Genomic DNA, 23,894 nt, shown 5'->3' with positions numbered 1-23,894 from the left:
TGATTTATTCCTGACCCGCCCGTGTGCAATTACTACCCGCCCACATACCCGCCCGTAAAAATCCAGAACATTACCCGCGGGGAATCGACCCGATGCAAGACTCTGCTGTAAGACTGTGTGTCTGTGTGTTTGTGACACAAAATGAATGAAGGACTCCTGAAAGATAACAGATGACAAAACAGGTCCTCTCTAAAAAACATCCCTCACACCTTCCAACCACCAAATTATAGTTGGAAGATAAATAAATATCACTGATGTGAATCTAAACCAGAGGTCACCAACAAGGTGCCCGCGGGCGCCACGTTGCCCCCAAGGACTACATGAGTCGCCCGCAGGCCGGATCTAAAAATAGCACAACTCACTAGTGCACTGCATCCACAATTACTTTTATTCTTTTGCAATTCTTTTTTAATCACCCTTGCATTTATATAGATTTAAAAATGACAGTATCTTAAAAATATGTTCATTATACATGAAGTTTAGAAAAGCCATTTAGATGAGCGAGCAGTTTATTTTATCAGCGCTTACAGTTTATGCAAATTAGCCATGCAGTTTTAAGTTTCATTTCTGTAAAACGTCAACAAATGTGGCAAAGCTGCATTAAAAACATCATAATCTCAAACAGGCTGACTCAGGGAAGCAATGATGATAACTGCTAACACTGTACATCTGAATGTGATCTTTATATGTTCAGCACTTAAAACTGTTATGTTTATAAAATGTACTTTATAAATAAAGTGGATTTGGATGGTCAGTGGTACATATATGATTAAATACAGGTGACAATCCTATATTTGTTTGTTTGTTTGTTTTTGTTTGTTTTGTTTTTTTTAATATGAACTTAATTTCTATTGAGTTGATGTGTTTTTCACTACAGCCTACACTGTTTGTGGACTTCAGACCATATGTAATCAAAAATGTGTGTTGCAAATGTTTACTATTCCAGAGAATTCTGATGAATTTTACCAGTAAATTAAGAGGCTCCTCCTCTATATTGACTATCTCTTCATATAAATAAGAGCGTTACTTTGTGACCAGTCACAGAGGACCTACAGGGTGTACGATAAAGGTAACTACAATTTTTCTGTTGCTTCACTCTATTTACTGTAACCTAAATGTGTGTTCATTTCATTTTTTCTAGAAATTAAATAATCAAATTCCTTTCAGATTTAGTGAAGAAAATATGATCTACACATTCTGTTGTTTAATTAATTAGGTCATTATATTCACATAAAAAAAAAAATTAAAAAAAAAAAAACATACATGTAACAGAAATTTGTCCTGTACTTCTTTAATACCCAAACTCCAAACCCTTTATTTAAGTAGTTACAAGTATTCCTTGAACTACTCATTTGTTCATGCTTTATTAGGACTGTAAATAGTGTATTTGTTATACAGTATTTTCATTGTGTGGTGCCTCTCATTATGTTTCACTGAAAAGTAAAGGCAGAATTAATGCAGAAACCCAGTGCAGTTCAACTGATCAGGAGTCATTCTGGAGGTTAAGTCTGTGTTCACACACACTTTGAGTCCTAATGTAGACTAGACCAGGTCCTGTTCCAGTCCTAGTCTAGTTCCAGTTTAGTCCCAGTTTTGAAGTCTAACAGTGTATGTTTCAGTGTTACAGAATGCTGCTGGTTCACCTGTGCACACTGCTGCTCATCAGCTCAGCGCTGAGTGTCTCAGCGGAAGATCGAGACCTGGACAAAGAGTTTGAAGAATGGAAGACAAAGTTCAACAAAGTGTACAGCTCACCGGTCAGTGTCAAACTATCAAGGCCATTTCTCTTCTTCTTTATCCAGATTCATTCTTTTAGATACTTCAAATCCATGTATGATTTGTTCTTTTTTTTGTTCCATTTTTAATGAAAGGCTAAAACAAAATCAGATTTTCAATGTAAACAAAATTACAGAAAAACTTAAATTTCTGTGTTTCTGTTCTTTTCTTAGTCTTTTGATTTCTATGTAACTTTATTAGGAGATGGAGGTTTGGCCTCAGATCCACATGTGCCCCGGGTACCAGCATAACACAGAATCACCCTCTTGTCTTCTAGCACCTTTCAGACACTATAAGCACAGTTAGTCCTGTACTGGTGTGTTAAACAACACACAGGTTTTCATTTGTGCGAGCTCAAGTGAAGACAGCATTTTTGCATTTATGCAAAAGTTCTGACAAGGCGCTCATCACACCACCTTGCTGAAAAGTAAAGACTGAACACCAGCTCTGTGAGAACAGGAGCAGAGGTCACTTCCACTGTCCACACACTGTCCACACACTGTCCACACACTGGACACACACTGGACACACACACACACTGGACACACAGTGGCCCACATGTCAGTGTTGCACCTTTTGTCACCTGCTCACGTTACACAAGAAACACTATTGACCTGCCTCCCTCAGATGTGTAATGCTCCACACTGCCCAAGTGCTTGGGTGTGACTGTGGAGAGGCTTCCTGAGGCTGTGTGTTTTTAAGTACACATGATGCAGTAGACTTGTAAACTGTAGGTGCACGTCTGTTTCTCCCTGAAACCCTGTCTCTCTGTGTGCCAATGTCCCACTTTCACTAAAGCAGCAACTATAATTCCAGACTTTTCTGGGAAATCCAGGCCAAGGTTCAAGGTCCAAGCACCTAAACTGAGACGCTGAATATCTGTGAGCCAGAGTAAACCATGAAATTAGCCATACACAAACCATTGTTATTTTCATTGACAACAAAACAGGACAAAATATGTCACATTGAATAAATATCATTTCTCAGATGAGATTTCTCATGATTATTTATACATGGGGCCTGGTAATACTTGTTTATAAGTTTTGTTTATATGTTTCTCTCTGTGTGTGTCAGGAGGAAGAGGCGAAGCGTAGAGCCATCTGGGAGGAGACACTTAAAAAGAGTGGAGGCCCACAACAAGGAGGCTGAACAGGGTGTGCACACATTCAGCGGGGGCATGAACCAATTCAGTGACTTGGTGAGTTACAGAAACCTGACTCTTTGACTGTAATCTTCAACCATATGGCATAAAACAAATCTATCTCCATGGATTATATATGGTTTTAGCTTTCTATTTCCATGGAATCATGCAGGAGACTTTCCAAACTCATACAAATATACATGATCTGAGTGGTTTTTACCCAATTCCAAGCACTTAAACTCACACGTCAGACTGCGTAGGTTGGCCTGAAGTCACATCACACTCCTGAGTGTTCACATTGGGCCAAGCACACTGCTCTCCGAGTGAATGCAAACTTTTAGTTTGTGGAAGCAGATTTCATTTTTATTGTTATCTCTTGTAGACGTCAGATGAGATACCCAGGGGGGGCTTATTGCCGAACCTTGATGACACCATCAGCCTGAACGCCACCAGCCTGAACGCCACCATCCTGAACACCACCAGCCCGATCACCACCCATGTGGGTGGGGAAGAGGAAGATAAAAAGCAATGAAGCAGTTATTCCGTAATAAACAATAAAATCTATTTCAAACAGTAAATGCTCTCCTTTTTGTAATCCATTGGATATGTTTCTGTAATTTTTGTTTTTATGTTTTTAAAACTGTTTTTACTGAATACATTTGATTTGAAACAAATGTGGTTGTGTTGATCTTCATTTCCATCAGGTCACACAGGAGGGTTATAGGTCTTTAGTCGATTAATCTTCTTAGTTAGTTTTAGTTGACAAATTATTTGATGTAGTTGGCTGGGCTGTCTGTAAACCATTGTTGTGGCGTGGTCCATGCTATTAGATACATAGAATTAGATTACAAGGGTTACTTTTGACCTTTGACCTCTGGAAGATGTGAAATCATGGTTACCATGATATCGAATCTTTAAGAAATAGACATGCACTGAGCTTAGCTTTGGATGCACTCTACCCTTCCCTTTATTCTATGAATTGTCCCAATGTTTTTTAATATTGAGTTGTAAATGTGAATGTAAATGTGTATATCCTTTTATTGGTGTAAAACTGTTAATGGTTCATAATGTGTTGAGAGAGAAAACTCACATTCCTCGCTTCATCCCTCACACAACTCATACCTCATTGGCCTCACATTTCCTGTGTGAACTAGTGGCCAGTCACAAAGGATCCTTATCTTTGACCCCACACCACTTCAACCAGGAGTTCTCCCAGTTCAGCGACAAGGAGAGACACCTAGAGAGGAAATAGCGAAACATGCCCGAGAAGTTCGTGCCCATCTTTTGACGTGTATATATCCAAATTCCTGTAGCTGATCTGACCAAAAGCAAAGCTTTCATATTTTTGCAAATTTAAATATTTGCATTCTTGCAGCCTGTAGTTTTTTTTGATTGATTGGCCTCAATCGGTGACCAGCGCTGTTCAGACTTCATGGACACTGGGAAAGTGTCCCCCACTGTAACAGAGGATACAGCTTTCCTTCAGCCTGACGCTGCCTGAGCCTGGAAGTTTAGATCACATGGCCGTCGTCCGTTTCATCGAGTTGATTCTTCAGAACATCCTGAGAAAGTCAAAACTTCCTATCAGGACCACATGGTGACTTGACAACATTCACACTCCCCAGCTTACTTTGTCAACATATAATTTGAGAGAACCCTTTAAATTGTGCCTAATCTCAGATCTCTAGGCACCAGTTTAGAGCGACCTACACTCATTTGCATATTTCATATTTAAATGCTCTCTGTTTAACTTGGTCAATAAATACTCATAAACCACAATTTGCATTGGTGAATAGTGATGTTCTTCCAGATATGGGTCACTGAAATGGACAAGAATTTACCAACTTTCAGATCAGCTGTTTAATTCATTATTAATTAATTGAAGTTGGTAAGTGATTATATTGTATTGGTAATATTCCTCAACATTTGTTGAGTGGTGCCCCAAAACTATCTCTAATCAAAGCCAAACATTCACAAATGCCACCTGAGTGCAGCTTTAACTTAGAACTCTCAAATTCCAATCTGTAATATCAATTACCCCTCCTTTAAAAGCTGAACACCTTCCTTCTTCTCACTACAACATATATGTAACAACAGCAAAAAGGAGAAGTCAGTGAATTAGCTGAAGAGTTGTTATTTTTTGGTATTTATATGTAAACAGGCAGATTAAACCCTTCATGCACAAGTTTAATCTGTATTTATATAAATACACTGTTTTCTAGTACTTTTTCATCATAAATAGTTGTTTTTCCATGAACCCTTGTGCAGGTGTAGTCTTGTGAGTGCATTTTAACTAAGGGATAAAACCTTGAACACCAGCCGAGGTGAGAAGCAAGTTTTGTTTCATGTGCCATTGATTTAAATATCTTTATGCAGTGTTTCATATAAAACACACACACATACTGACACACGTGCATTGCATTTTGCTGAAGAATTAATTAGATGATTATATTTGTGAGCACAGTTTCAGTGTGGACCTACAGGCTCTGGTGCAGAGAAGTGCACTGAGTGTAATGAATTTTTATGTTGGTCTAAGGCTTGCTTCTCAAATAGTGAGGCTCCGTCAAGGGGGGCGCGTTTGACCTCGGGGGAACATGCTTTTTTATTTTTTTATTTTGATTGATTTTTTTTTTACTGTCCTAGAATAAAGTGCAATTGCACTTCCACTACATTAGGGGGCAGTGGCGCTTTCATTGGCAGAGTGTGCGCAGGGAGCATTCGCTCGGTGGTGTAGGAGTTTTGTTTGCACTGAGCATGCGCGCTTTGCACACAGCACAGAGTTTGAGTATGAAGTGTAGACACGAAGTGTAGCAGACCCTCAAGTGACACCATGAAAAAATATTTAACAGGGATGAGAAGACAGGCGGAGAGAGACGGAGATAAAGAGACAAACGAAAATCTCTCGAAAGCTAAGACGAGGAAGTATGACGAAGCGTGTGTAGCGCTTGGCTTCACTGTGACTACGGTGGGAGACGAGGAAAGACCGGTGTGCTTACTGCGTCTAAAAATGTTGGCAGCGGACAGCATGAAGCCCAATAAATTAAGGCGTCACTTAAATACATTACACCCCGATCACTCTGATAAGCCGCTTGAGTTTTTTCAGCGAAAACGTGCCGACAGTCATCCCGCTTTGTGACTGCTACTACAGTAAACCAGCGAGTGTTGTTGGCATCATATAAGGTGGCGTACCAAATTGCACAGTGCAAAAAAACCCACACCATAGCAGAGGAGCTGATACTGCCTGCAGCATTAGACATGGTCTCTGTCATGCTCGATGATGCAAGTGCTGCAAAAATAAAAACTATCCCTCTGTCCAATGACACTGTTGCTAGACATATAAATGACATTGCTGACGATCTTAAAGAACAGCTGGTAGATAAACTCAAAGACAAACGTTTTGCCTTACAATTTGATGAAGCAACTGACAGCAACAAAGACTGTTTGTTTATTGCTTATGTACATTTTGACATGACAAATTCCCTGTGTGAGGATCTACTTTTTTGTAAATATGTCAGAGACAGAGCCACAGCTGAAGCTCTTCAAAATGCTAGACTGCTTCCTGACTGAGAATGGGCTAAAGTGGGAGAACTGCATTGGTGTTTGCAGTGATGGTGCACAGACCATGGCAGGGATGAGAAAAGGACTTCGGACTCTCATCAAGAAGGCCTCACCTAATGCTGAGTGGACACACTGTGTTATACACAGAGAAGCACTGGCATCAAGGCACCTTTCCTCTGAATTAAGTGAGGTTATGACTGACATTGTAGGTGTAGTCAATTTAATAAAGACCAGACCACTAAAAACAAGAGTCTTCTCTGCTATCTGTGAGGAGATGGGAGCTGAACATCAAGCTGTGCTGTTTCACAGTGAGGCAAGGTGGCTGTCACGAGGAAAAGTGTTGTCCCGAGTTTTTGAGCTAAGAGAGGAGATAAGAATGTTTTTGGAGCAGGAGCACAAGTATGAAGTTGCAAGCAAGTTTAGTGATGAGAACTTTCTGATGAAACTGGCCAACCTGAGTGACATATTGGGAAAGCTCAATGAACTAAATCTACAGCTTCAAGGGAAAGATCAACACCTCCCTCGGGTCACAGACAAGATCAGCTCTTTCACTCGAAAGCTTGCAATGTGGGGCAGGCGACTTGATGAAGGAAATACTGAGTCATTTGAGAACCTGCAGGAATTTGTTAACACTACTGACTATGATGCCACCTCAGTGATTCCATATTTTAAGCAGCATATTTCATCACTGATGGGATTCTTTACAAAGTACTTCCCTGAAAACAGTTCCCAGTATGACTGGGTGAGAGATCCTTTTAATGCACCAGCTCCAACTGTTTTCAGCTCTGCAGAGGAGGAGCAGTTCATAGACATCACATCTGACTCCACATTGAGACAAAGTTTCACATCCCAGACACTGAGTGAATTCTGGCTGAATGTGGAGAAGCAATATCCACTCTTAGGACAAAGAGCTTTGCACATTCTTCTTCCATTTGCAACTTCTTACTTGTGTGAGACTGGCTTCTCTGCTGTTGCTGCTCTGAAAAGCAAATACAGGTCCCAGCTACAAATTGAGCATGAGCTGAGAGTTGCTGTGTCCTGCTTCAAACCCTGCTTCGAAAAGCTGTGCATTGCAAAACGTGCTCATTGTAGCCATTAATCCAGACATCATCTTTGATTAAAAAAAAAATCTGCACAAATTATTTTATATATTTTTGTTTTGCAGGTCAAAGTTTTTTTTAATATTGTGCTCCTGAGTTAATGTTGGTGATCAGTTTGAATGCATTATTATTTATTGATTTTATGTAATTTTATTTTTCAGTATCATATGGTTTGACATGGTCAGTCAAAAAATGTTTATAGTTTAATTAAGGATTAAATTTTATTTTTGAATTTCAGATGCACTTTAAATCTTTTCTGTTACAGTTAATAAAGCTGTTCTTTGTTGTGAGTTGGTCCATATTTCTTTTTTTATTCTCTTATACGTTAATAAGGATACAGTGTTATGCAGAGGTGTACTTATAACAATTTTATAGACAAATGATACTATTTATAGTCACGCGGGGGGGCGCGAGATGTTTTATTCTTCCTAGGGGGGGCATGACAGAAAATAATTGAGAAGCACTGGTCTAAGGTCAAAGAGAGCAGCCTTTTATTAGCTGTATTCTGGATTAGTGCTCTCTCTCTTAATATACAGTATATTAGGACATAGATAACCCAGTTGCTGCTGTGTTTTAAACAGAAAGTGAGCATGGGGGCGCTACCAGCTCCACTGATTCTGACTCCCCTTGACTTTACATAGAAACATTGTCACCCCTCTTTCTGTAACTGCTGCAGTGAGCCTCGTGAGTTTGGTCTTAAAATGTTGGCACTAATCCACACTACATGATCCTGGTGTTTCTATTTAACTATTTTGTCAGTGAATAAATTCCTATTATGGGACTCATCTCCAAAGTCACCCCTGTTACTGCTAGACTCGAGAGCCTCAATTGACTGGAGCTGAACACTTTGGGTGACATCAGGTTCCCGTAGTCCACTTTTCTATACAGACTATGGTCGACCCCAAAGAAGCAAAATTCTAAAGAAATTCAATAGAAATCATTAAAAAAAATCATACACAGGATGTCCATTAGACATTAGACATTTTAAAGAAAGGAATGTCAGAAGGAGACATTGGGGCGCAGTTTGAGAGCGCAGTTGAGGTAAGGGCCAGCGGGAGGGTAGGGCTCATGGATTTACTTTCAAAAACTTTATTTTATTTTTATTTATTTCATTTTTTCCATGACTATTTTAATTCACATGACATATTTGGAGTTTAGTAAGCATAAAATAAACTCAAAATAACTCTAAGATTTTTAAAAATAGCCACCCTTTGCTTTGATCACTACTTTGCACTTTTGGCATTTTCTGACCCTGACAAGGCAAGTGAAAACCATTTCAGGAGATTTCATCATGAGAGAAGGCCAAGCGTTTGCAGTGTTTACAACAAAGCAAAGGATGGATACACTGAGAAATTTAAATATAAAATATAAAAAATATATATTTAATTGACTTCTTTACAAGATAATTAGGTTAGGTTAGTTTAATTAGCCTCCTTCATATATTTGATGTTGACTGTATGTTTATAAAATGTTGAAAAAAAAAAAAATTAAACTAAAAACAAAAACAATGAAAAGGTGTGTCCAAACTTTTGACTGGCAGTGGCAAACAAGATGGTTTAGAGTTATCAGCCAAAACATGTTAAAAAGGTAAAACATGTTCTAAATTTAGTTCTAAAATGAACCAAAGTTTGTGAATATAATTAAACAAAATAAATGTTTTTGGACTGATAAGGAGCCCAAATGTTTGATTCACTTCAGCTCGATTTGCAGTAGGTCAAACCTATTGGGAGCCCTCAGGGATGCCCTTTGTCCCCGATTCTGTTCATCGTCGTTGCCTATTGCCCTGTCACCTGACATCAAGGTGAATGAAACAGTGACCTTCAAACATGATCAGCTTTTTTGTAAATATTTGCCAGACAATTTTGATGATGCAATTGGCAGGTTCACACATCCAACTATATAAATCAGGGTTTCTGAGGACAGGATCAGAGACTGGACACCAAAGACATCAGTAAAGCGAAGCAAATTTACAATCACTGAGATCAAATTAAACAGTTACACTTTTTAAGATACTACTTGTTGTAGTATGTGTGAAACGGACAAGGAGATGTCCTGTTTGAAGAATGGAAGCAGGACTTCCAGAAAGTGTGTTATTGGGAGATAAGTATTGACTCCATCAGCAGACACGTCACCATTCCCTTTTTTCTTGAGATGGGTGTAAATAGAAGAATCGTGTCTACTGAACTATTAACACCCAGGGTGCAAATAGACACTCCGTTATGATAATCAGTAGAATGGGCGTGTACACATGAATTCTTGGTACAGAAAATATACATATAAGGCAAAAGTACATAAAAAAAAAAACAGGAACTCTGGAAACTCCCTTATACTTGCAAATATACTCCCTTATATTTTTTCAAAACTCAAACCTAGATCACGAGAAGAGGAACATTTCATACTTACTCCAGAAAGAAGTTCCAAAATCTAAAATAACAGATTTACTTCACTCATATACTTTCCTGGAAAACTATGATCTGAACAAATATTTGACAAACAGAAATGTAGAAAATGTTTGAGGTTTTTGGACTTCAGACCATATGTAATCAATAATCTGTGTCACAAATATTTACTATTCCAGAGGATTCTGGTATTTTGTCGGTAAAAAGGCTCCTCCTCTATATTCTCTTCATAAATATGAGCAGTGCTTCCTGACCCTTGGCAGAGGACCTACAGAAGTGTGATGAAGGTAATAACAAACTTTTGTCTTACTTCACTGTTTTTACTGTAACATGGACATGTGGTTATTTAGTTATGACTGTAGTGGAGAGTGTAGATTTAGGATGCGTTCACACTGGTCATGAGTTGGTCCTGAACTGAACCCACTTGTTAATCATAACTAGTGCACAATGTAGAGTTTTAGAGATTTGTTTAGTTGTTTATCGTACAGTTGCCTGGTAACAGTTACAGAATTATTTGCTCCACCCATGTCCAACCATGAATCCAATCCAACTTTATTTGTACAGAACATAAAAAAATTTAACTAATAGAATCAATAGAGAAAAGAATAATGATACAATTAATGAATAAAAATAGCAAAATAAATCAACAAAAGCAGAAAAAAAAAATACAATTGTTATATAAATTTAAAAATAATAATAATTAATTAAATAAAAGACAACAGAGGACCACACAACTCACCCGGTGTTAAAAGCTGGAGAATAAAAGTGAATCTTAAGGCGAGACTCCACTAAGGAGACTGTACAGATGATGAGGGGGCAGAAGTGAAATCTAACCAAAAAGTAGATAGAACTAGACAATTTTTAAAAATAAAATTGAATATATATAATGATTAAATTATAACTTTAAGTGAAATGAGTCATCTAACCTGTGATATGCTCTTTGGGGTTCACTGAGTCCTAATGGAGACTTGATCTGGCGTAGTCCCAGTTTAGTCAGTTTTGATGTGGTAATTGTGCAAGTGTGAAGTCTAACAGTGTATGTTTCAGTGTTACAGAATGCTGCTGGTTCACCTGTGCACACTGCTGCTCATCAGCTCAGCGCTGAGTCTCCCAGTGGAAGATCGAGACCTGGACAAAGAATTTGAAGAATGGAAGATAAAGCACGACAAAGTGTACAACTCACCGGTCAGTGTCAAACTCTGAAGAATATTTCTACACACCTTTTTCCAGAATAATAATTTTTTTCCTCTACCTTTTCTTTTTATTTAGCAAAACAGAATAAACAACTTGAATAAACTGAATAAACTAAATATTTCTTTGAAGAAAAGTTCATTATTACCTAAAAGAAGAACTTGAATGAAAAACTGTATCAATCCAAATTTTAATTCGTGAAAGAAATGTTGGACCACATGGTGATAGAGACTCATGGAAATCTGAATAAAGTTCTGAAGGACAAGATCCCACTCAGAACCTAGAATTCATACATTACCAACTGATATTTTACTGGATTCAGCTTTTGTAAATACTAAAGAGGAAATATGTGATGCTTTCAAAGGTCCTGTATTGACTCTTATGAGTTTTAAGCCATGTTATAATAATGTTACCGCCTCTAAAACATACCTGGAGTTGTGTTTTCTTACATTCACACATGTTAGAGTAAGCCTGCATTATTAGTCATCATTATTTGCATCTTCTAAGTTCACTATGCTCTGTTCTACCTTGTGATGAGCGTTTTCCATTAAACAACTCAGCTTGAATATGCAGGTTAGTGTGTTAAACATGTGCGAATGAAACAAAACACAACTCCAGGTATGTTTGTGATAAGGAAACTACATTAGAACATAGCCTAAATCAGAAAATATTGTAATATAGTTAATAAGCATTTTACCTTTGTGTGTGATGTTTTGGATAATAATGGTGATCCTTCAGTCCTTCAGATCTTTTATGCTGAATTTTGTGTGTGTGTATGTGTGTGTCAGGAGGAAGAGGCTGAGCGCAGAGCCATTTGGGAGAAGACACGTCAACGAATAGAGGCCCACAACAAGGAGGCTGACCAGGGTCTGCACACGTACTGGCAGGGCTTGAACCAGTTCAGTGACCAGGTAAGGTAGTTTACTTTAGTTTATTTAGTTTATTTGACAGGGACCATGTAACCAAAGAAACATTGAAGAGATGCTTTTTACCAGATTATAGCTCTCATCTGCAGTCCCTGAGACAGAAGAAACTTAGGATACAAAAATAAAATAAATGACACAATCTATATTCTAACAGTTCTAAAAAGTACAATGAATGGATTAAAGGGACAGTTCAGAATTTTTGACATAGGGCCTCATTTCCTAGTGAGCCAAAGTGCTATAGACCAGTGGAGACACTTTTTGAAATAATCCATCCAATCTTTGTATTTGGAGAGGTTGTTGATGCTAGGCTAGTGTATGTCAATGGCCATAGTTAGCCTGCCACTAAAAACAGTCTTACCCACTCCACAAAACACCCGAGGTAAATCTATTATTACGCCAGACTGTCAAAGTGAATGTCGGTGTCGATAGAATAATTTTAGAAGTGCAACTAACCTTGTATCACATGAATCGCCGCATGTTGAGGGACTATTTTCTCAGCAGCAGTGGAATTTTACTCTGCTCTAGGTAGTTGTGATGATATGAACGTGGCCGTGTCTGGAACAGGCTTTTACATGTGCTCTATGTGTTGCTCTGACAGCTGCAGGTAAACAAACTATTACAGAGCCGGTAAGATAGGTGCCAGGTGATATCAGTCCGCCACTGCCAAGGTTTCAATCAGGAAGTACAACTCGCTGCTGCTGCTCAGACATAAATCCTTCAAATGCAAGGTTGATTTTACTTCTACAATTATTCTATCAACACACACATTCTCATTGACAGTCTGGTGTAATAATAGATTTGCTTTGCATGTTTTGCGGAGTGGATGAGACTGTTTTTAGTGGCAGGCTAACTATGGCCATTGACATGCACTAGCCTAGCACCAGCGACCTCTGCAAATACAAGGACTGGATGGAATATTTTAAAAAGTGTCTCCACACATCTCCAACACTCTGGCTCACTATGAAAATTCCGAACTGTCCCTTTAAATATCTCTGTCCCATTCCCCCTTGCTCCCTCTGTGCCTATAATCAAGTATAATTTAGTTGTTAGTCATAAGTTGTTTTATATATATATATATATATATATAATATATATATATATATATATATATATATATATATATATATATATATATACACACACAAACATATTGCAGTATTTTTTCACAACTTTGCACATTTAGCTTGTACAAAGATGGCATGTTTTCAAATACTGTTGTCTCTTGTAGAAAGAAGAAGAGAGACGTAGAGGATGTGCTTTTATTCTCCCCCCAGAGCCAGAGCGAGACCTGCCCGTACTTATCCCCATTTTGCCAATATTTAATGATAACAGCACCAACGTGAATAGCACCAACGTGAATAGCACCCTTGTGGCCAGGGAGGAATCTCTGTGAGACTAATGTGTCTATACCACAGAAAACTATCCAAAATGATAACTTTTTAATAATAAACACAATATAGGTTTGTTTTGTTTTTTTCTGTGACTGAATGCATTCATTATTTTTCTGTAATCTATCTTGTTTTCATTCCTTTATTAAATGCAATTTATCCAAATATGACTGTGTTGACCTTTATTTCCATCAGATTACATTTTTACAGTGGGGCCGTCTTAATCAGCTGATGGTGTCTTAGTCAACCAAAATTTGCATTTGTGTATAATCACAATTTAATTAGATTAAAAGGATTTATATATAAATAACACAAAAAAATATTAAGGGGAAAAGAGCTGAACAATGAATAAACAATTCTCACCTGAAATAAACGAACAGAGGAAAATATTGTACCCAGTTGTCCAGGAGAACAGATGAAATAACAAATGAGCTACTTGAGGGGCAACTGTTCAGAGAATCTTGTGTAACACCATTATTATGCTGGGAAAGCTTCTCAAATTGATGACAGAGGCAGATTTCTTTATTGGAACATCAGTGTTTCTGAAAGTTTCTTTCACTTCATATTTCAATCAAAATAATAATGCATATTTTCAATAACAGCATAACATTAAACAATAAACCATGGCTCTTCTAGTAATGCACTGCCCAAACAACTAGAGCAGATAAAGAATAGGCCATATAAATGAATTAAATGAACAGAGAAAAAAAAAGAAAAAAAAAAAACAATATCTCAGCCAACGGAAATAATGATATGAAATGTAAAAGCAATGCTCCCTTGGGCCCAACGCTTTCTTGATGTGTGTAAATGTGTGTTTGATGTGTCATTGTACTGGCCTATGTTGTTTTTTTGTTTTTTTGCACATCATTCTGTTTTGTTTTCATTAAGGTTTACACACTGCCATGAGTTAAGCTGAGTTACACTGTGTGATTCAGTATGATTTTAAGATCATTCAAATAATTGCCAAACTCACACTGACATTGTTTCTCAAATGAAGCTCAGGATGAGAGTGCTCACACTGGATGGATGGACATATGTGCTGACCTGCTCACACTGTATGAGGGACATGAGCCAGAGAAGGGTTGTGTGCAGGCATGCTTCACTTCTTACTTGGTTAAAATCTCATGCTATGATGTTAAATCTGAGTTTACAAAAAAAAAAAAAAAATTGGCAAAGCATATCTTTTCCCCTCATTGTTTGATGTTTGTGAACTTTAGACCATGTAATCAAAAACGTCTGTTGCAAATATTTACTATTCCAGGGGATTCTGATGTATTTTACCGGCAAATTAAGTGGCTCCTCCTCTATATTGACTATCTCTTCATATAAATAAGAGTAGTGCTTTGTGACCAGAGGATCTACAGAGGTGTACGATAAAGGTAACTACAATCTTTTCTGCTAATTCACTTTACTGTACTCTGAACATGTGATCATTTACTTTATGTGGAGATTTAGGTTGCATTCACATTTGTCGTTATCTGGTCCTGAATTAAACACATTTTAGTCCTGATGTAGACTTGTAGTCCTGTTCCAGTCCTGGCTTAGTCCTGGTCTTGGGCCTAGTCCTAGTTTAGTCCCAATTTTGATGTGTTGAATGTGCAAGTGTGGACACATGCTAAATTCAGATTGAGTGGGGAAAAACATACTACTATTTTGTCACTAAATTGTTTAATTAATAAGGTAATAATTGTATCAACACCATAGCATACACATTTGTTACGCGGGTACATTTCATTACAACTTAAAAATACTAAATATAACATGAAGAAAGATGTAATTCAAAATGAACAAGTTTATTAAGAATGATGCAGGCTCATTCACTACTTATCTAATACAGTAGCTAACCCTTATTATTAAAGGCCAACAAGCATCAAACTGTCTGTGTGCATTCATGTTGATGCTTTATTAGGACTGTAAATAGTGTATTTGTTATACAGTATTTTCATTGTGTGGTGCCTCTCATTATGTTTCACTGAAAAGTAAAGGCAGAAATAATGCAGAAACCCAGTGCAGTTCAATTGATCAGAATCCATTTGCATATGATGATTTTCTGATTTTCTAATGTAGCAGAACAATCTGTTTTAGTGGATTAACGTAGTAAAATTATCAGGAACGTCACCCGCTAACCAAGACACAGTACTGTATTTTCCTCACACACTATAGGCATGAGACATTAATATACTTACATTTAATTTATTATCCGTTTATAGCATCGACATTGAAAAAAAAAAAAAAAGCCTTAATCAGTCCTGTTAGGATTTTGTTTATCCATTCATCATTTACTTGAGATTATTTTAGGACCATTACTATTAATTACTATTATTATTTTAGTGAAATGAGTGGTCTAACCTGTCATATGCACTTTGAAGCTCATTGAGTCCTAATTTTGACTTGATCTAGTCCTGTTCTAGTCCAGGTTTAGGTCCGTGTTTAGTCCCAGTGTGAAGTCTAACGGTGCATGTTTCAGTGTTACAGAATGCTGCTGGTTCACCTGTGCACACTGCTGCTCATCAGCTCAGCGCTGAGTCTCCCAGTGGAAGATCGAGACCTGGACAAAGAGTTCAAAGAATGGAAGATAAAGCACGACAAAGTGTACAACTCACCGGTCAGTGTCAAACTATCAAGGCCATTTCTCCACACCTTTATCCAAAATGTTCCAGTCTTTTTGATACATGAACAATTCTTTTTCGTCCTTGTTCTTTTTATTTACAGCAACAAAACTGAATAGAAACTGAAAAAGTATTATTTCTTTGAAGCTGTAGTTATTATTTTTATTTATTTGTGGTGCCTCGTAACTAGTGCTCTACTGCTGTCCTATTGTTATCAAACATGTTTACAACTTGGGATTTATGTGTGTGTGTGTGTGTGTGTGTGTGTGTTTGTGTATGTGTTTGTGTGTGTGTGTTTGTGTATGTGTTTGTGTGTGGGTGTGTGTGTGCGTGCGTGTGGGTGTGTGCGTGCAACAGGCGGAAGAAGCTGAGCGCAGGGCTATCTGGGAGAAGACACTTCGACAGGTGGAGGCCCACAACAAGGAGGCTGACCGGGGTCTGCACACGTACTGGCAGGGCTTGAACCAGTTCAGTGACCAGGTAAGACAGAGACATCTCACGGTACGATATTTACTGTGATATTTTGAAGAGCTAATAATTAAAGATGGGACACTTTTTTGCTTTTAAAATACCTTGACAAGATTTTGGTGTGAATTATTCCTGACATAATCCCAAGAATTCAAGGAAAAAACATATTGCTTCATGTTGTCTGTGCGGAAATGAATCATGGGATATGTAGTTCCCTATGTTTATAAGCCGTTACTACTATAAAACCATGCATTTAGCAAAGAAACTTGTGATTCAGTATATTATTGTGAGACTTTTGATGATACGATATCATGATATTTTGGCTATACATCCCTAAACATTACTGTAAGTAGAAGTACAAAGTAGTGGTCCAAAATATTACTCAAGAAAGAGTAACAGTAACAAGACTGTTGCTGGCTTATGATTTGTAAAGTGAACTGAACGACACAATAAATGCGCAAAATCTGAAATCTTCAAAAGGATAGATGCAAAAATGTGGAAAACCTACATCTGAAGGGCAGTTGTCAGTACTCTTACTTGAGTAATCAAATGTTTTACTAAAGTCCTTACTTCAATAAAAGTAGGAGGAAAAAATACTCAGTAAAAAAGTACTCTGAAAAGTAACTGATGTAGTGGTAGTAACTGAGTACTCCCCATCTCTAATAGCTTCCTCACAACTATGAATGTTAGTTTGGAGATGGAGGGCATATTTTTATTGTTGCTTTTATTTTTGTCCCTTGTAGAAAGAAGAAGAATGGAAACCATGTTTACTTCCTGATATCCCAGAAGAGCCCATGAGACAATTTCCGGGTTTGTACATTCCACGTGACATTCCCAACCAGAACAGCACTGAGGAGTTAGGAAACAACGCCACAGCTGTCTAATGTGTCTAAACCACTGAATACAGTCAAAAATCATATATTTCAAACACAATTTGTTTTCCCTTTTCTGTAATTTATGTTTTTAAATGTTGTCTTTAATAAATACATTTGATTTGATCCAAATGTGATTGTGTTGAACTTCATTTTAATCAGGTCAGATTTTCACTGTAGGCCTTTAATCAATTAATCTTCTTGGTTTTTGTCGACCATTTGTATCCGTATGACTAATCAATTTAATGAGATTCTGCGGAAAGGAAAAGTTAGTGAGTTTGCTGAAGTTTTTGTATTTTTGGTACGTACTCAAAAAATGTGAATAGAAATATTATGAAAAAGTTTGAGGTTTTTTGTCATTGTTTCATTTCAGAAAGTCAAACCCATACATTATATAGACTTATGATACATAACATGAAGCTTCAAGCCTTTATTTCTTGATATTTTGATGATTATGGCTGACAGATAATGAAAACCCAAAATTCATTGTCTGAGAAAATTTGAAAAACTGAAAAAGTTCAATATTGGGAAGTCATGAAGTCACACCTTAATAAGCAAATGAACTGAAAATATATGCCAAAGATTCCTGAGCTGTTACTGGAGAAGCCTGCAGACTGACCAGAAGACAATCACTGACACCCTCCACAAGGACGATAAGCCACAAAGATGCTAAAGAAGCTGGTTGTTGTTGTAGTGTGAAAACATCTGTGAGAAGCACAGGGCCCCAGCAGTGTACTTGACAATTCTGGTGTCGTCTAGCAAATGCCAGTGGAGCTTCACGGTGCTGGGCGGTGGGACAGTGCCCACTACAGGGCAAGGCACCTTCAAGCCATTAAATTCATTGCAATGACACATCCGGATGTGCCATTCTGGAGAAGTTGGACAATCTGTGGTAACTGATTTATTAGTTTAATGACCTGTACAAACATCTAGTGGTATAACAACTCAATATAATGATCACATCCATGTTCAGATGGAAAAAAAAACTAAAAACACCAAACTATTGTGGTCCGTGGAGAAAAGTGTGGAGTATTTGCCAATCTCCAGTTAGAAGCGTGCACAACCTCAATCATGATTGGCTCTTGTGGTTGCTATGATACTCATGGTTGAATTTCCAAATATGGAGGCTGGCTCCAAATTTGCTGATCTGGTGTGTTTTTAAAGTGTTCCTTTAATTTTTTGAGCAGTGTATAATTATTAAATTATTATAATGATACACATATTCTACAATTGTATGTTGTGTAAATTGCAAAGCACCTCTTGGTGTAGCATAATATATACTGCAGTTAAAGACACAAATCAGATTTAATTATTTTATAAAATCTGGCATTGTACTTGAGCCAAAAAGGTACAATGTAAGCAATTATAAAAGTGTGCGTTTCATTAAAAAAAAAAAAAAAAAGGAAACCTAACCTATTGGGACCTGTCAGGAATGCCTTTTGTTCCCGGTTCTGCTCATTGTCTTTATGCTCTGTCTTTATGCCACAGGGTGAATGAAAAAGTGACCTCCAAACCAGATCAGCTTTGAAAATATTTGTCATTCCAGAAAACTGATGATGCAATCGGCTGTTTCATAATATTGAACTATATGAACTGCAGTTTCTCTGAGGACAGGATCAGAGACTGGACACCATAGACATCAGTAAAAGGTACACAAAGTTTTTTTTTTTTTTTTTTTTTCTATTTTATTTACAATCAAAAATAATAATCTAAACATTTAGTGTTTTTTTTATGTTACAGATGTTGGTCCATCTGTGCTTGTTGCTGCTTGTCACATCAGTGCTGAGTTGTCCAGTGCGTAACGTGCACCTAGATGCCCAGTTTCAAGAATGGAAGCAGAAATTTCAGAAAGTGTACAGTGGACCAGTGAGTGTCAAAAAGAATTTCAGGCAGTTAAATATACAATGACAATTAATTACTAATAGATGAATTTTTGATGGCTTGATAAAGATTTTTTTTCTTACCTATGATATGAAGTTACCTGGGATTGTGCATTTGGTTAAAATAGCTATTTTTAGTTTGTGTATGTAAAACAACATGTGAATTGTTGTTCATTTCTATTATGTTTATGTGTAAGGAAGAGGAGGCCATGCGCAGGGCCCTGTGGGAAGAGACTCTCATATTAGTGGAAACACACAACAGAGAGGCAGATCTGGGACTGCACTCGTACTGGTTGGGCATGAACCATTTCAGTGACATGGTGAGTTACAGACTGGGCCTGCATACTTCTCTTTATCTTTACTTAGGTGTACAAAAAGGGCCTTCTTTAGCAGTCACTGGCTACATGCTGACTAGGTCTGCAAGATTACAGTTTTTTTCTCAGTCACTGTAGCACTTTTTTTTTTTTTTGGTTTAGTGAATATTCCAGAGAGCTACTCATCTTACGGTTGCAGGAAATAAAGTATAAATAAGAGCCATGGGAAGACGTAGATGGGGTACAGTTGGATAAAACATAGAACATAAACCATTATTTATTTATGAGTGCACAAAGTCAGGCATCATAATGATAGATTTACAATAATAATAATAGGCATTTAATTCATCAAATTTGAGTTATTCAGGACAGTACATGTAACTCACCTCACTCCCATCATAAATAGTGTGACACTGGTCCTACAGGTCTGACTCGTCACACTACACGTCTAAACGTGTATGGCTGATGATGGTTCAATAAGTTTATAAATCTGATGAGTGTTTAGATTTTCATTCTGAAGAGTTTTTTGTCTTCTGTGATTAGTTTAGTAAAGTGTGCAAAAGATATGCCAGATTTATGAAAAGTTTCAGAAAATGTGGCAAAGGGATAAAAAATAAATAAATAAATGTAAAAGACTTGAACCTGTGTGAATCAGGTTTTTTTCAAGGTCCCAAGTTTGCCACAGTTCAGATAACAACTGCTAAAAAGCACACATTTGAAAATGTAGCTTTTTTTTCCCGAAATGATTGTGTAATATTCTACATATATTTCAGAAACTGTGTGATACTGGCCCTTAAGATCTCTGACTCCCACACATGACACATTAGATCTGTACAAACTTTATCAGTTCATATTTCAGTTTATTGTCAGTTCTTCTGGATGTTTAAAGGTGCACTGCACAACCTTTCAGGTTTAAGGGGGTTCTCTACCATGGAGATACTTTACCTGTAATGTTACACAATATGGTATTAAATTTATTTAGGATGCTTTAATTGTTCAAAAAAAAAAAAAAACATTCATTTTTACTGTGAGCGGGGTCGCCTCTTCACAGATCTCACCTGTTAATTGGCCTAGTGGTGTCTCCTGCTGTCTCTGCAGTTTTTATGGAGATTTAAACATTTAAAGCCATACTTTGGAGATATAGCCAGGTCCGCTGACAGAAATATGGGGGCCCGGGGCAAAAAGTCTCACCCCCTTCTAATATAAATGAATCGGAAGGGGGTCCAACAACAGACCCTTTTGTTCCCCTCTCTCTACTGCCTTGGGTATAACAGTAACATCTCCATGGAAACTAACTGCCAGGCCTTCTACCAGAAAAGTTACACAGTGCACCTTTTTAAAATGTAAACCGAATCATATTGTTAAAGAAAATCTAACCATAATCACAACTCTTGTCAGAAAAAGTTATTAGATATGTTTCCAAAATTCCGCCCTAATGTTCACTGTATCTCATTGTAGACTCCAGCAGAACGGGAAAGGGGCTGTGTTGTTCCTCTGCCTCCCAAATGGAACAATTACTGGTGGAACTATTGGGGCTAAACCTCCAAATAGCACAAATAGAAATAAACATGTGTGCAATCTAGAAAAGCATGTTATTGCCAAATGCCCCATTATTTTAAGGTAGTAGGTGTACAATTATGCCTTTTTGACACCAGTATCTTGTTATACTTGCTACTTATTTATTATTTCAATTTATATTTTTGCTCTTTATTATATATATATTGTGGTGTGTGAGCGACTGTGTCCAAGTAATATAAATATAGTATAAATATAGTCCCTTGTGAATAAATAAAGTTTGTTTAAGCCTAATACCTGAGAATGGATGTGTATTTGCTAATGCATAATAATAATAAGAAGAAAAAATACATTTTTTCTATTACATACATACATATTACATATTTTTAGATTATATTATTTTAAGTACAAGATATACTAGTAAATCCAACAGGGGTGTCAGTAGCTCAGTTGGTAGTGTTTGCCCATTGATCTGAAGGTTGGTGGTTTTAATCCCACTCTTGACATAAACATGATTGATAGAGCAGTCAGATCCACCCACAGGTTGGCGGTTCAATTCCAGTTCCCACAGATGAATTCTGTCGTTGTGTCCTTGGGCAGGATACCCACCTCGTCGCTAGTGTCTGCGTATGTAACAGACCCAGGTTCTGGGCCTGTTGGGCAGATTAAATGTTTACTGTAAAACACAGGGAAAGAATGAGACAGGCAACCATGAAGTTTCTCTTTGCTTCGCTTCTGCCATATTTATTTATACAATCATGTATTTCATTTCAGTATTCAGCTTTTACCACTGTTCTTGGTTTACAATTCCCAATCATGTAATAAAATCTCATCCAAAACATAAAAATCTCAATATTACTATTTACTCCAAGTTTTTAACCAAAACGCACTTCATCCATTTCTACACCCGCAGCTGCTTTTAACATATCATTTTTAAGATATAACCGCCACCCTAACAGCTCATGAAGTGCATGGTAGTAACCGTGTACTACTGACTGGCTTTTAGCTTCAGCTTGAGACCTCCTTTAAACTTTCACTTCTGAACCCATGAACTTAACTTAACACTTTTACAATTAAGACAATGTCAGTGCACTTTAAAACATTCTCAGTTAGAAAAATGGGAGCTTAAAATAAATGTGTAATAAACTTAAAATGGTGCCTCACCTTGACCTGTCTCTTCACGCCTTTTACATGGCTCAAACTTGACAAAACATTTAGCAACTGATTTATTCTCTCACAGTTAGCTGTGTTTGTTACTTATTGTTTATGACCAATATAATGTGGTTTTTACTTCAACATTGACCTGGAAAACACAGGGAAAGAATGAGACAGGCAATCTGCTGCCATATTGGAGAGGAGGACCTCTGACCTCACAAAACCGTCTCGAGGAGTCAAGCGCCACCTACTGGTGTGAGGGTGTACTTACAGGTTAAATAAAGTTATTACCCTAATTGCTAATTTGAGTAATTTGAGTAATAACTTACTACCAATACACACAAAAATAAAGCATAATGTGAAAGCACATTACTGTGTGTCACACGTACACTACCCTGAAGGTGGAAAAGCGCTGTATAAGAAAGCGACCATTCATGTAACTGCACACAAATGATTAACTTCTCTATGGGTTTCAGAAAGATGAATAATTAGGATCGCTGGCATAGCATTTAACAATGTAAATATATAAAAGTTATATTTTGAATAAGAATAGTCCTCAAAAATACTACATAGAACAGGTCAGTGCCATAGTTATTTTAGTTAGATCTGAATTCTCATCAAAGTTACATCATGATACTAAACCAGGAGGCTTAGTCAGTGACAGCTGCTTCATTACTCGCTGCTTGGAAGGATGAAGTCAGGCCTATATTATGTAAGTCTGTCACGATAATTACTATGTCAATATATGTTCAATATAACTTTTGGGGGGCCGTATTTATGATGGGCAGACGTGGGTAGCATAGCCAAAAATTGTACTTAAGTTAAAGTAATTTAAAAAATAAAATAAAATACTAAAACTCAAGTAGTACAAAATCAAGAAATTTCTCAAGTAAGAGTAAAATATTTGAGAAAACTACTACTAGTAACTTACAAGAGTAACTGTAGTAACATAACATCTTATTTATAATTTGAAGTTAAAGTAATTTGAAAGACAAAACATTAAAAAGTCTGGTATTTTCAAAGGATAGACACAAAAATGAGACAAACAAAATCATATCTGAAGGAGCAGCGCAAGAAACACAAATGTTCAAATCATTTCACATGATCTACATATAGCTATTGTCACCGGCGGTATGGTGGCTGAGTGTCTAGTACTCATGCTTCACAGCAGGATGGTTCCGGGCTCGATCCTTCAGTCACCTGGGCCTTTGCAGCAAGAAATTACTAGAATTTGCATGTTCTGTCAGTGTCTGGGCTGAGTTTCCTCCAGGCACTCCGGTTTTTCCATCATACCTAAAAAACATGCACCAGGGACTACAGGTGGAAATGAGCTCTAGTAATGCATCTCTCCTGTTAAGATTAATCTATAGTGTGCACTGTCCTTGTCTCATAAATAAAATAAATACATAAATGAAGCTTGCAGACTTACTGACAGTTGTAAAAAATAACCAAAACTTTTACTCAAGTAAGAGAACTGTTACACTGTCAAAACCTCTGAATTTAGGGTTATTGTGTTGGTGGCATAAATTAGTATCAGTAATATCATTTATCAATGCGGGGTGCGGCTAATGCAGGGCATGGCTCTTGCGACTATATTTCATC

General features: G+C 37.3%; 1 protein-coding gene across 1 annotated transcript; it reads left to right on the top strand.

Annotated features, from left to right (window-relative positions):
• The first annotated feature begins 14,787 nt into the window (after positions 1-14,787).
• LOC110162668 (cystein proteinase inhibitor protein salarin-like) lies at positions 14,788-17,537 on the top strand. The gene is made up of 4 exons (XM_020927568.2): positions 14,788-14,858; positions 15,947-16,084; positions 16,446-16,568; positions 17,300-17,537. The coding sequence occupies exons 2-4, from the start codon at positions 15,956-15,958 to the stop codon at positions 17,438-17,440; spliced, it is 393 nt and encodes a 130-aa protein (XP_020783227.1). The 5' UTR covers positions 14,788-14,858; positions 15,947-15,955; the 3' UTR covers positions 17,441-17,537.
• The last annotated feature ends 6,357 nt before the right edge of the window (positions 17,538-23,894 follow it).

This window comes from Boleophthalmus pectinirostris, unplaced genomic scaffold (genome assembly GCF_026225935.1).
Source record: "Boleophthalmus pectinirostris isolate CB_2022bp ecotype Guang Dong unplaced genomic scaffold, ASM2622593v1 HiC_scaffold_6, whole genome shotgun sequence".
Taxonomy (NCBI): Eukaryota; Metazoa; Chordata; class Actinopteri; order Gobiiformes; family Gobiidae; genus Boleophthalmus; species Boleophthalmus pectinirostris.
Note: the sequence above shows the minus strand (reverse complement) of the source record. Positions and strands in the feature narration are given on the sequence as shown.

Bases quoted from the DNA above. Each gene is read 5' to 3' on its own strand.
- LOC110162668 (XM_020927568.2), top strand. From the start codon at position 15,956: ATGCTGCTGGTTCACCTGTGCACACTGCTGCTCATCAGCTCAGCGCTG. The intron at 16,085-16,445 runs GTCAGTGTCAAA...TGCGTGCAACAG, and splicing joins ACAAAGTGTACAACTCACCG to GCGGAAGAAGCTGAGCGCAG. The intron at 16,569-17,299 runs GTAAGACAGAGA...TGTCCCTTGTAG, and splicing joins TGAACCAGTTCAGTGACCAG to AAAGAAGAAGAATGGAAACC.